General features: G+C 40.9%; 1 protein-coding gene across 1 annotated transcript in view; it reads left to right on the top strand.

Moving 5' to 3' along the window:
• The window catches only part of UBR5 (ubiquitin protein ligase E3 component n-recognin 5), a 3,965,620-nt gene that overhangs the window by 3,327,339 nt on the left and 624,426 nt on the right, over positions 1–13,855 (top strand). The window contains exons 48-49 of the mRNA XM_044065648.1: positions 4,126–4,246; positions 4,360–4,458. Coding sequence (XP_043921583.1) covers positions 4,126–4,246; positions 4,360–4,458 — 220 coding nt within the window. The remainder of the gene's footprint in view (positions 1–4,125; positions 4,247–4,359; positions 4,459–13,855) is intronic.

The raw sequence follows: 13,855 nt of genomic DNA, 5'->3' as shown, positions 1-13,855 counted from the left end.
TAGCTGTTGAAGGGAGGTCTACATTTATGCATGGTTACTCCAAAGTGACATTAAAGCATCACTTGCAATTTGTGGACATGAGGTGCAAGTGTAAACCATAGAGATTGAAATTGACAGTCTTTTACAGCTGTATTGAATGTTTATTAGGAAGACAAAGTGTTGATGTTTAGGTTTATGGTGGTGATTAAGAAGAGTGGTTCAGGATTCTTCGTGACTGCTGTTAGTGTATCTTACAGATGTGGAGATGATTACATGGTTGAAGTAGATGCATGATAAGTGATGGAACATGAAGTTGTAATTTTGTATACAAGTATTGGACAGATGAATATATGGGATACCAACCTCTCCCCTTTTTACTCTGAATTTAAGGTTTTAGGACAAGTTTAACATTTAAAAAATGAAAGACAAATGTTCTAATATTAAAGGAAAGGGATTTTGTCAGTGTTTTTCTCTTTTTTGTAATAGTATTATTTGGAGTAATTAGGTTGTAAGGGAAGGAGTGGCTTTGGAAGGATTAGGATGAGAAACAACTTTATATTGTCTGAGGGCAGTGTTGCAGGCACAATTGTTAAAAAGAGGGCTTTAGTAGTGAGGTATAAAAAACACTGATGTTGTAGGTATTATAACCCAGTATGGTTGTGCTGGTTATGAAGATGATGAAGAAACAAGGCTAAATGAATGAAAAGTAAATGTATGGCGGACATAATAACAGATTTGAAAAGATAAACGACAGATTATGAAATGAAGAGAAATTGAGAAAAATAGCGATATCCAGATTGCACCCTGAATGTAAAGACATTGTAAAGTGGTTTAAAAGTTAAATTTGAAGACTGAAGTATGGAGTAAATTTGCCTTAACAAGGTCATTAAACTTTCCTTTGGTCCACTCAATTGAGTACTTGAAAAGTTGAAGCATGCAGTGTATGCAGTGTTGAATGCTAAATAAACAGGAGGGAGTGGTAATACCAAAACTTTAATTTCTAACAAAACTTTTGTCATTCGGAGTGTGTGTGTAAGTTAGGGAAAGTGTAAGGGCTAGAGGAAGAGTATAAATATATTGGCATATTTGAAGTGTGTGTCTTGTTAGTAGTTCTGGTGTGGCAAGGGTGTATAGAACCCTAATGCATAGGTATTTGGTTAGGGTTAGAAAAACTGAATTAGATGCTGGGGGGGGGGCACTAGACCACCTTACCACCACTGTCTCCTTGGGTTGAGGGAGGGTGTTTTATTTTCATTGGAGGATAGTTCAAGGTGTTTGGAACCCCATAAGGCTGACCGTCATATCAGTGTCTTAGAGATGAAAGCACTCTCTCTTGCATTGCAGGAACTTCAGGACTGCCTTCATCTAGGGGTGATCTCCATCCACACCAGCAACATGATGGTAATGTGGTGTATCAACAAGCAGGTGGGAACCAGACTCTGTCCACTATGTTGGGAAGAAGTGAGAGTATGGCCGTGGGTGATGGCTTCTCTGTGCTTTTTGATTGCAACGGACATTCCTGGAAATTCCTGTTGTCTTGTAGAGAGGCTCAGCAGAAATGTTCTGAAGCTACATGAGTGGTCTCGCAATCCAATGGTAACAAAAGACATTTTCAGTCATTGGGGCCAGTCATTCTTAAATCTCTTTGCATTCTTGGCCCAACGCTTAATGCAGCAGTTTCTTTGCCTTGCTCCCTCTGGAGAGATGGTCACTGAGAGATGCTGTAGTTGGATAGTGGCCTCCTGGATTACTGTACACTCACCCCCCCCCCCTTCTCCCCTGACACCCAAATTTCTGCTGGAATTTAAACAGTTATGTGAATTGCTCCTTACTGGCCCAGTCATGTTTGGCTCACTCTGCTGACGATTCACTGCAAAGAGCTGTGTTGGCTTCTGGATCCCATGAAGCATCTGTTGCCTCACCTATCTGGCATTCTTCAACCTGATCTCCATAAACCCAAGTTAACCTCTTGGTTTCTCCTGTCTTAGTTATGGCCAGTGACCATTCCTTATGAAGAGGCATAGTTTGAGTTTTGTCTGCTTCCCAGAAAGAGTCTTCCCGCAATACTTACCACAGTAAATGTAAGTGATTTGCAGTTTGGGCATCAAATTAAAGCATTACGGTCTCCCATTTATTCACTAATTTCAGTGTTGCTGGTCTTGTTCCAGTACCACACTTTGGTTTAAGTGCAAGGTACTCTTGATTCTTCTAGTCAGCTCATGTGCTATTTTCTGTATCTCAAGCAATTTCCTTTGTAACAATTGAAAAAGTTTCACTAACAAAGTCTCTTATGAGCTTTATTATCAGAAGAATGAGAAGCTGAGTCCTCTTCTGTTTGCTGGCTCACTTTTTGTTGGATAAACTGTATTTCCTTCTAAGCCCGTTTTGCATCCCAAAATGTCTTTGATCCTCCAGATGAAATATTCTGAAGACAGCTGGATACGGCAGCTTGAATCTCACACCTGCCTCTTGACATTTTTTGATTACTGTTATAAATTTGCTTCTATTCTGCCTGGTATACAGTCAATAATCATTTTCCACAAACACTTGGCTGTCTCTAATTTTTAATATTTTTTTCCTTTCTGACAAGAGTTTTCTTAGGATCAACTGCTTTCTCATAGACAGCTCTCAATGTGCCTTTTCTGTTAACAAATGCTGCTGTGGAACACCAGTCCAGTTGCTTATTTATGCTTTCATAAAATTAATACATACTGTTCCTTCCAGTTTCTCTGGTACAGCAGAATATCTTAGGTTTTCTCAGCGCTCTCTGCTAATGCTACTAATTACTGAAACAGCTAGTCTTGAGAAACCTTATGCTCAGCCATCCTTTCCATCATTTCAACCTGAATTTTGCTGTTTTATCAGTTCATATGAATAGCTATTTAAAACTATTTTTTTACAACAGTTTATTTCAGTTGATAGATTCCTTCAGTGTTTCATATATTTTAATTACCTCTAAGGATGTTTTAGTTATTTTTTCCTCTAAATTAGTGGAATGCAATCTCTTGTACCAAAGTTGAAGCTTGAACTACTTTTTTGCTGAACAACTGCAGGATATTTCCCAGCCAGTGTTTTCTCTTCACCTTTTCTGGTTGATTTTCTTTCAGGTTCTCCAAATTTCTTCTTTGCGGGAATCCATCTTGAGAAGTCCAGTTCTGTTGTAGTAATAAGTAGTGATTAGGACATGAATGCATGTAACTTTGTAGTCCCCCTTCCCCATGTCAGCTGATCTCCAGGTCCGGTTGTGTTTGGTGATATTACCTGTAGAAACTAGTCTTGTTAGGGTTTTACTACATTAAGAAGTTAGAAAATCTGTCCTAGAGGTAGAGGAAAATAAACTGGTCTTGTCACATACATAAATGTAATGATAAATGTGTAGGACCAGGTTCATCTTCCTCTGAGAGTCCATCCTTCCCCCCTTGCTTCATTTAGTTTGGGTCGGGAGATGTTTACAAAGAACCTTTTGTCTGATCTGTTGGAACCATTTTAGAGCAGATTGACACAAGCCTTGTAATGGGTCCTTCTGCACCAAGGATTATGGGTAAAAGTGGAAGAGACAGGTAGCCTGGGAAAATTTTTGGTGGCAGATTAATTCCTCCTGGCCATAACCTTAGAGGTAGAAGAAGAGGAAGATGGACCTGGTCTTACACATCTGTCATTATGGTAAGTACATTTTTTTGCACTTGAACTGCCACCTTTAAGAGTTTTGCACTCATTTTACATGCTGTGAAACTCCTTGTCGGCTTGTTTGTAATCCGTTCATTTGGGGAGGGGCATTTTTTTCTTTCAATTTTGCATGTTTCTGGTCAATCCTCTTAATAGTATTCATGTTTTTAAAGAACCAGGGAGTCCACTCCTGATATCAGCAAGAAAAAAACAAGTAGAGAGGCTTCCCAAATAAGAACCATATTGTCTGTGAGCTTCACTTGTAGGTTGTATGTTCATTACCTTGAAGCTCTTCTGACTGAGATGATGTCAGAAAGCTAGAATTAAGGTATTTGGCTTGCATCAACTTCAGCCCATCATGTGTAGACAGTTTCAATATGTAATTTATACACTGATTATGTTGGCTTTATAACATTGTAATCTAGATATATTTTTTTGATGCACTGACATGTTATTTATTCAAGTTTTGTTTTTTTCTAGGCCACAGTGTAGTTTTATGGGAATGGTCATTTCTCATGATATGCTACTAGGGAGATGGCGACTTTCATTAGAACTTTTTGGAAGAGTTTTTATGGAAGATGTGGGAGCTGAACCTGGATCAGTGAGTGATCATGTTTTAAATTTTGAAAATCAGTTACAGTTGTATATGTTTATAACTGATAACCACTGCAAGTTTGTTTTACTTTATACAAGTTGCTTTTGTTTATTTTGAAGATTTTGACTGAATTAGGTGGATTTGAAGTGAAAGAATCCAAGTTCCGAAGGGAAATGGAAAAACTCAGAAATCAGCAATCAAGAGATTTGGCAATTGAGGTAAGGGTGATGACTGTACTTGATCTACTAGCTGGAAGTTGTGAACTCTTAAAGGGCTGGTATTCATATGTAAATATATAGAAATTTATGGTGTTAGAAACTATATGCCAAGTCTTGTTTTAATATTTCCATGCCTGAGTAGTTTGCTGGATGTAGTTTTGGGATGAGACTCAGTTGGATAGATTACTTTATTGGAAATAACTTGTATTTCAACTAGGATTATTACTGCTTTCACTCTTTAATTATTGTTGCTGCCTCAATCACTACTGCATCCAGTCCACATAATTTACCCACCTGTAAAATAGCCTTGATGAATTATTCATTCAAGACCCTGACATCCTGGCAGTAACAGAGTCTTGGGTAAAACAAGATACCCCTAACTTAAGCATCCACATTCCTGGCTGCTCTTATATGTTTAATGCTAAACCTGGCTCCAGAGTTGGTGGTAGAGCTCTGTTTTTACTCGGAGAATATCTTCATATTACCTCCTATATGCAAAACCTTTCAGAGAATAGCCGTAAGTATAACTGGTTAACCTTCACTCTAAGTGCCAAACATACGCCTACTCTATTTTTTTCATAGTTTCATACCTTCCAAACAAACCACAGCAAGTTTTCATCCCTTCTTAATGATGTCATAAAACAAATCAAAACCTCTCACGATGTAATAATTTTGGAGATTTCAATATCAACTTGCTCAATCTGTAAAAAAGTGTGTGTGTGTGTGTGTGTGTGTGTATGTATGTATGTATATATATATATATATATATATATATGTATGACAACCTCACCAGTCAAAGTCATACTCAAATAGTAAAAGAACCTACAAGGCCAAACTATGAAACAGCCTACCACACCCCTCTTGGACCTTTATTCACCAGCAGTCCAAGTTTAATCTCACAGATCTACATTCTCCCCCCTCAGTTATGGAGCAGCACCCAGTTTTTATCTAAAGTTGGCAAAGGAAAAGAACCTTCCCAAACTCATAACTTTTCATGGTCAAAACCCCTTAATGAATTGAAGCCCTATAATGGGAGCTGTCACAAGCACATTAGCACCACCTTCTTAACATGCAAGATGGCAAACAAGTATCCGTCTCCCTCACTAACATCCTCCTCTGCTTGCAAGGCAGTTGTGTTGCACTGTTTTCACAACTCCTGGAATGAGGAAGAAAATAATGTCTCACTAAAGAATTCAAAACCGTTTACAAAGGAAGATAAATAGCCTGGCCCCACTAGAAGAAAAGTCCATCACTCCCACGCAGAGAACATTTTATACTCCTAAGAAACCTGGCCAAAAAAAAGGCCACCAAATGCTGCAAATTCACCTTCTAAGAACTACTGGCATCTCTCATGCACACCCAAAACAAAATCATTGGACCTAGTGAAAGTAGGATGATACCACAACTGTCACCACCCCACCCCACCCCACCCCGATGGACCTCCTGTAGCAAGAAACTGTCCTGCTGCAATCTGTATAGACTTTCTTAGGGAGTTACTGTCTTACTACCCATCTCCTTGCCCTCAGCACCAACAGCTATCCATTGTATCCTGAGCAGGACCACACACTGTTCTATTTTAGAAGAATAAAATCCAAAGGTTGTCCAAGCATTCTTAGAGGAAATCCCTGCTAACTCCCTTGTAAGTGCAGATTAGCCTTTGCCAAAAATACATTCTCCACCATCTGATTCACCACCCTTTGCCTCATTACTCATTATATGCCAGAATTGTGAAAGATGGCAGTAGTTAAATCAGTGTCCGAAACAAGTAAACTCTTCAGAAACAACAACTTTTGCCCTATTTCTCTGCTACCTACCCTTGGGAAAATACATTAAAAATTCTTCTGCAATTGTAAGTAGAAAGAAGGGGTTATAAAGACATGCTTTGTAATTGAACCTATTGGCATGTTGAAACAGTTTAAATTTGTGAAAATTATAAAAGGAGCAACGTTTGGAAAACTTGTTAAATTATTGTTTAGGGAAAGTAGAGTGTGGAGGAAGCAACTGATTAGTGAGAATAGAAAGAGAAGTAAGGCTTGTATGAGCAACTATAACCCTAAACGGGTGATTATCTGGGGGCAGCAGGATATAACTGAGTATGTGTCTTTGAGTTTGTGGTAGTGTATTTGTATACATTCTAGCAGAAGAGACCTAGTAAGTGGTGAGTTGAAGATGCAAAAATTGAAGCTCTGGCAATAGAGACCATTAGAGTTAGACTGGGAAGTAGTTGGTAGTGATAGAGGAAGTTTTTCTGCAGCTGAGGCTGAGTGGAGAGAGAAGCCAACCTAACATATTTTGTAACAAGAGGAGAGGACAGGAGTTAGTGATGTAGAGCTGGACAAAACCTGTCCTGCTACCCATGCTAAGAGTGAAAAGTGAAGTCTGTTGGTTATATAAGCTAAAAAAAGAGGCAAGGAAAGATAGCAAAGTAGGCTAGCTGAACACTTTGAAAGAGAAGAGAGCTTGGAATACTTTCAGCATAACTGCCCCTACGCTGAGTGAGAAATTAAAAAAAGAGGTAGAGGTTAAAGGACTTTCACCTTAAATGCCACCTAGGCTAAAAGAGAAGTATTGAGTAGAAGGTAAAGACTGAGGAAGCCCAGGCTAAGATTGCAAAATAGAAGCCTATCTGCCACCTAGGATAGTAAAAGAGGAGAAAAAAAGAGAAGTTATCTTAGCTGAATACTAGGTAAGAGAATGGGAGCTTGATGGATCTTCAGCTCGTCACCTAGGCTGACAGAAGAAGAAGAAAAGAGGGAAGTGAAATCTAGTTAGAGTGAAGGGCTGGGAACTTGTGAATACCAGATAGAGGAAACTTTTCTGCCACATAGGCATCCCTCTAGTCACTCTTGGCCTGTCTTTCGCCTAGGCTAAGAAAAGAGGCAAAGAAGGAAAATAAATCAGCCTAGCTAAAAAGTAGGTAAGAGAATGAGAGTTTATACTTTCAGCCTGTCTGCCACGTGGGCTGAACGAGAAAATTAGATTGGAAGGGAAAGGGGGGGTTCATGAGCCAGGTAAGAGAAAAAAATGGAGATTGTCAGTTTGTCACACAGTTTGAGGGAGAAGATTTGCGTGGGAGAAAAGTGGGGGTAGATATGAGTTGGGTAGTAGTTATAGCAAAGTACTGAGAGAATGATGATGATGTAAAGGAGAGGGGATAGTTTACTGTTTTCAACTTAAGATGTAAACACTTACAGACTGAGTTTTAACTAGTTGGGTTAAAGGAGTTGAGAGAATATGGGACCATATATGATATGATACTAGCTGCTAGTACAGGGGTCTAGGGAACTACTAAAGGGGTGGTGAATACCGCACAACGTGGCTGGGCTAATATATGCCTTCGGGCAGATAGCCCAGTACCAACCTATGAACCTATATTCTGCCAGTGGAGTATCGTAATAAGGTTGGCTGTGTAAAGGTGAAAATTAGTTTGTTTTAGAATGTGGAAAGTATAATGGTGATTAGAAATATGGAGTATAGTGTAGTAAGGGAAAAGTAAGAATGAAGATGAATAGCCTTTAATTATAGTATGAGGATACGTGTCCTAAACTTGTTAAGCAGAAGTGTTGTATATACATTGTCATTGGTTGCTAGATGTAGATGGGTGTGGCTACTTGAGTATAAATTACTTGGTTTGGGGGGTGGAAATGGTGGTAGGTTGGGGAGTGAAGCAAAGCTGCAGTATGTGAATGTAGCTCCTTTACTCTTGATTTTACATAGCTCTTTAATCTTGATTTTACATACTTTAATTCATACTACATGCAGAAGCTATGTTAAACAGGTTAATGAGATTTAATGCTGACAGTAAGAGGGAAAACAGAATTACTCAGGAAAGAGCATCTAATTCAAGTAGTTCACAATTAGCTACTCCAGCAGGGATCAAGCACACACTGAGAAACTGCAGCAGAGTAGCACTAATCTGAATGCTTTCACAGTCCCTGCACTTTACTGCACTAAGATACAGGTGCAAAAACCGTTCCATGCCCTAGTAAAGGGGATTCAGTTTCAGAGATGCACTTTGCAGTGCTGGCACTTCATAGAGTGGAAAGTGTTTCAGGTAGTCACAATCTGTTTCCATTGCCAATGTGGAATTTCACCGACTGGGGTTCAGAAGATCTCTAGCTGCTTCCCTGCCAATGTGTTTTTGTTTTAATAGAAGATAATCTCAGTAGAAAGGCAAGAATTCATGTCAGGTATATAAAATTACTTTTTTCTAAAGGAGAACTTGTTTAGAAGCTGATCTAGTAATTTGCCTATGTTAGCATCCAGCAAATAAAAATGGCGTAGCAGAATACTGTTCGAGATATAATGGGCACTTGTGATAAACTGCCCAGGCTTAACAGAGGCATGCAGAACAAGGGAGAAAGCACTAAGAGTATGCTGGGCAGGGACAAGAACTGTCATATTAAAAAAAATGATGCCAAATTATTTCTTAATGAGTGTAAGTAGTTTGCTGTGTGCAGAATTCAGTGAGGAACTAACAAGAATTCTTACCTAGGAAATCGGGACTTTAACTTAGAAATGAAAACATCCAATTTTTATTATATCTTAAGTACATATCAACATTTCAGGATTTAAAGCACCCAGTTAAAACAGGTTTTGCTTGAGTGCTACTACTGAGTAGTTGGTTTCTTAAGGTAAGGTTAGGTCTACTGTTGGCAGTTCAGTGAAAGAGTTGGTTTTCTAGTTTTCTGTACTTAAAATGCATGTGGTAGCAGTCACTAACAAAGAGCAGCTATACAGTAATAAAACACAGGAAATGGAGGGAGTTTGAGGAAGAAATTAGTCATTCTCGAGAGAAGCAGGCACAAAAAAACAACCTTATATTTGAATTATTTATCACTATGACAACAGTGGCTGAAAATTACACCCTAACATTCTGTAATGGCAGAAAATTAAAAAACAAAATGTTCTTGCTCCATCAAGCTGCAGTCACTGCCCTAGACCATCTCAGACAAACAAAAAATTGAATTTGATTAAATAGCAGTTTCATCATCAAAGCAAACTTGAGATGCTATGAGTCTTAGCGCACAGGTCTTCAAGACAACATATTTATTTACATTATCAGTTAAGAATATTAAAGCAAGAATAAAGGCTTTTGATACATCATTAAAAGACTGTAATTGCTCTGCGGCACTGAGTTAATTGTACAGTTCTCATCAGTGAAAGGCAAACTGAGGCAAACAGGCAAAATAAATCCACCACTAAGTATTTAAAATTATTATACAGGGCCGCTAACAGAGTTTAGCGTGAATGAGTAGCAGTCCGACCAGTACAATTTGGTATAAGGAAATGTTAAAACATTGTAAATCTGTGCTTACCGTAGTGTTTTCAGAAACCCACTGGAGAGGGGATGATGCTGAGTGAACGATATGTGTTAAGGGAAATGTGAGTTAGAACAGGGAAAGAGAGGAGTTAAGGTTCCCAGTAGGGATGGAGCAGAGTAAGAACTCTGAGGACGAGCATTTGGCAAGAAGAACAAATTATGTAAAAGGAGAGAGGAGCCAAGTGCAGGAGGGGTATGGGGAGAGAAGACAGAGGAGAGGGAATAATAAGAAATACGAGCTGTATGTGGGATAGCTTAGAAGGGGTGGGAAAATAGGAGACACCTCCCAGTTGATTTATCTTACAAAAAAAAAAATCTGTGAGCATTGCCAGTTCTTTACTTGGCTTCTGTATGTAGTACAAAGCAGAGTATGTAAAATCAAGAGTAAAGTAGGTAAAAATAGAGATGTGGTACTGAGAGTAAGGTATAGAGAAGAATTACTCAGGAAAGAGCACCAGTATTAGCAACCATAACTAGTTCAGCATCAACTACTCTGGCAAGCATCAAGTGCACTTGGAGAACACTCAGAGTAGCACTAATATGAAATATTTTCACACTGCCTACTTTTACTTTACTGCGCTAAAGCAATGGGCTGAAACCATTCAAATCCTAGTGAAGGGAAGTCATTTGCAGTGATATCCTTGGCAGTGTGGCAGTTAACATTGTGCAGCTCATTATCATTGACTGGGATTCAGAAGTTCGCACTAGCTGTCCAACCTTAAGTTTTTTTGTTTTTGTTTTAAACATCTTTATTGAATGGGACTTTTTTAAGTGATGTGCTTATACAGTAATAGAAAGGAAAACAAATCATAAACATTCTTTTATTTTCATGCAGTGTACGTTTTAAAAAAAATAATAAATTCACTCTGACATTATATAAATTACTCAATTCCTACCTTCCCCTAAATTTCACTTCTCCGCTTCCTGAACACTATTCTATACGCATTGTTTCTAGAAATTCCTTTTATTTCTATTTAATTTACTTGTGCCCTTTACTAAAAATCTCACTTCTGTTCTTTTGACTCCTTTGCAGTAGTCAGTACTTCAGTTCCAGTTGGTTTAGATTTTGATTTCCATGTCACTTTTTTTTTTTTTAGCTAGTAGCTTTAAATTTAACAAGGCTGTACTATGTTGGGGCAATTTAGGCCCAATGTCCTAGCCCAAAATAATAAATGTGAAGTTGTTCAATCTCACCATTCATTCTTTACTGATGGGTTCGGAGCCGATCCATTGGCTCCGATACGGCCGTTTGCAAACCTCAAGGTTTACCAGTAGCTCAAGACCCAAGCCCCTTACCCATGATGCACTGCTGGAATTGCCTCAGATCTAGTTTGCCACGGCACAGGTCTCAGAAGTTCCAGTTTTGCTCTAGCCAGTATTTCTTCAAAAATGCGTTTTTCGCAAGTTATTTACAATTTTTTTGCTATTATTGCATAGATTAATTATAGAGTAGTTTCTGTAGCTTCTTACAGAGCTCCCTTTTCCCCTCGTGTGCCATTTTCATAGTTTAGCATAGTGGCCTTGTGTTTTGGCCTAGTTGTTTTTTCTGCTTTATTACTTATGTAGATATATATGTATATCTAGCTAGTGTTGGCCCTTCTTTCTTTGGGCCATTGTTTAGAGTGTGTGCGTGTTTTATTACAGTCTTTTTGGGTAAATTGGCTGTTCTCTAGGCTTTGTGTGTCTTGAGCCTAGGTGTGATTCTTGATATAGTTAGCTGAGTGTTTCTTATTAGGCTTTTTGTGGCTTGTTTTTTGGTGTTAAGCCTAAGGATATTGTTGTTTGGATATGTCTGAGGACAAGGACAAGCACCCAAAGTCTGGATTCAAGAAATGTCCAGATAGTGGGCAAAAGATGTCTGTGACTGATGGCCACATTCGGTGTGTCTATTGCTTAGGTGCTGTACATTTGCAGGAGTCCTGCAGTATTTGCCACTGTATTTCCTCTAGGGTCTTATTGGAGAGGAAAAGAAAATTAGTTGACAGAGGCTTGCTGAAGCATCCGTTTCAAGAAGCATTGAGTGACCAGGATGGGGCCAACAAGTCCTCGAAGTCTTCAGGGGACTCCAAGGAATCTAAACTGTCTAAAAAGTCCAAGAAAGTGGATGATCCTGGGACATTGGCTCAACAGATCTGGGAGCCGACTGTATTTTAATTTCGGAGCCGGCCCACAGCTCTGGAGCCGGTATCTAAGAGACCTGCATCTCCACTTTTTCAGTTGGCACCATCGGTGCACTCCTCTAGGTCTTCTGTCAGCCTCTCTGATTTGGATACGGATCGATTGGTGCAAAACCACTTACGGGCACCAGGCCTTGCTAAATTGTTGTCGGCTCTGGCCCTAGTGTCGGAACCGAAGACTACCACCTTGGATTTGACTGCTCCTCTGAGCCGTACCAGACCTTCGGTGCCAGAGGGGGCCAACCTGTTAATTGTGGAGCCTTTGGAGCTGAGACATGTTCCTGTGTCCTCAGTTCCATCTACTCTGACGTCCTCAGTGCCGACCAGGGACTCTAGGAGCCGACACTCTCCTTTTGGGTCCGGAGAGGATAGTCGCACCGACTTGTCCATGCCGACTCTTCCTCTCAGGGCTTCAGCTCGGATGAGCTCGGGTCCTACCTCCGTTTTGGAGCCCACGGTCTCGGTGCAGGAGGGGCTGGCAGTTCCTTCGGGTCCGTCGATTCCTTCTCATCGGAGCCGTGATGCCTTCGAAGCCATAAGGAAAGCCTTGTCCCCAACGACATCCTCAACACCAGGTCTAGCTTCTTCTTCCCCCAAAGCACCTGTGTCCACTTCTGCTTCCATCGTCCAGGCTAGGCGTAGACACCCTGAGCCTCAGGTAGCCCCACAGGGCACCCCCTGCTCTTCCGAGACCTCCCCAGAAGCTCCCACTAAGGTGGTCCCCAGGAAGAGATCGTGCATGTGGAGACACTTGGACTCCCCACAGGAGTCTTTGACATCTGACACTGACTTGAATGAGTCAGAAGGGTCCCCACGATCTCCTCTGAGGATATCTCCTTTGCGGAGATACTCAAGATCCTTAGGCAGAGGGGTGATTGGCAGTCCAAAAGCCCTACTGAGGACGAGCCAGTTTTCCTGAAAGCTTTCGGGTCTCAACCTTCCACCTCTTGGGTGTCTCCGCCCTTTGATGAGCTCATGCAGCTGGTCTTTCGAAGGGTGTGGGAGTCATCAGAGTCCATTGAGCCTGTCCCTCTGAGACCTAACAAGTTTATTTCTGCCCCCGTAGATGAATCCTTTTTGTCCAAGGGAGTCCCTGTTGATGCCATGGTAGTGGCGGCGGCGGCCACCAAAAAGGAAATGTCTTGAGATTTCCTTGTCTATCCATCCTCCTAACAGAGAGTCCAGGATCATGGATAGATATGGGAAACGCATGTTAATTCAGTGACTTTTACACGCCGATCCCTGAACTGTTTGACCCATTTCACTAGGCTCCAAAGAGATCTCCTTAGGGAGTTGGGAGATACTCTTCAGGGTACTGTAGCTGCAGGGGCTTCCGATAAAGTTGCCGCCCAGCTTGCTACCCTAAATTCCATTGTGAACTCATCCATGCGTCTCATATCATATGCAGCTGATGGGATGAATAGGGCGGCGGGTACAGGAATTGCTCTCAGAAGACATTCCTGGAAGCGCTTGTGTTCCTTCACGGAGTCCTTTAAGTCTTTATTCGTGAACACCCCTTTTGATGTCTCATCTCTCTTTGGGCCTAAAGTGAGGGAAACTTTGACCAGGTGTGAACAGGAGGGAAAGACGCTATCTGCTGTTGGAGTCCATTTTTTCTCCCCCTACTCGGCCTTACGCTAAAGGGGAGGAAAGATGTGGTTCCGAAAAGCCCAAGGAGCTTTTCAGGACACACGTGGTGAACCCCCCCTTCTAGGGGCAGAGGAGGGGGTAATAGTGGAAGACCCGCCCTCGTGGCAGAGGCAGTCCCGCAACGCAAGGGTGACAGAGATCACTTCTCTGGTCAACCCTGTCAGTGCTCCTGAAAGGAGGCCTGACTGTCCTGCTCTGGAGGCAGTCTGAGGTCTCTTGTCATTGTACCCAGACACCTGGCAAGATA

This window comes from Protopterus annectens, chromosome 3.part0, assembly GCF_019279795.1.
Source record: "Protopterus annectens isolate FY-2018-M chromosome 3.part0, PAN1.0, whole genome shotgun sequence".
Classification (NCBI taxonomy): Eukaryota; Metazoa; Chordata; order Ceratodontiformes; family Protopteridae; genus Protopterus; species Protopterus annectens.
The sequence above is the reverse complement of the archived record's forward strand: the minus strand, read 5'-3'. Positions and strand labels throughout refer to the sequence as shown.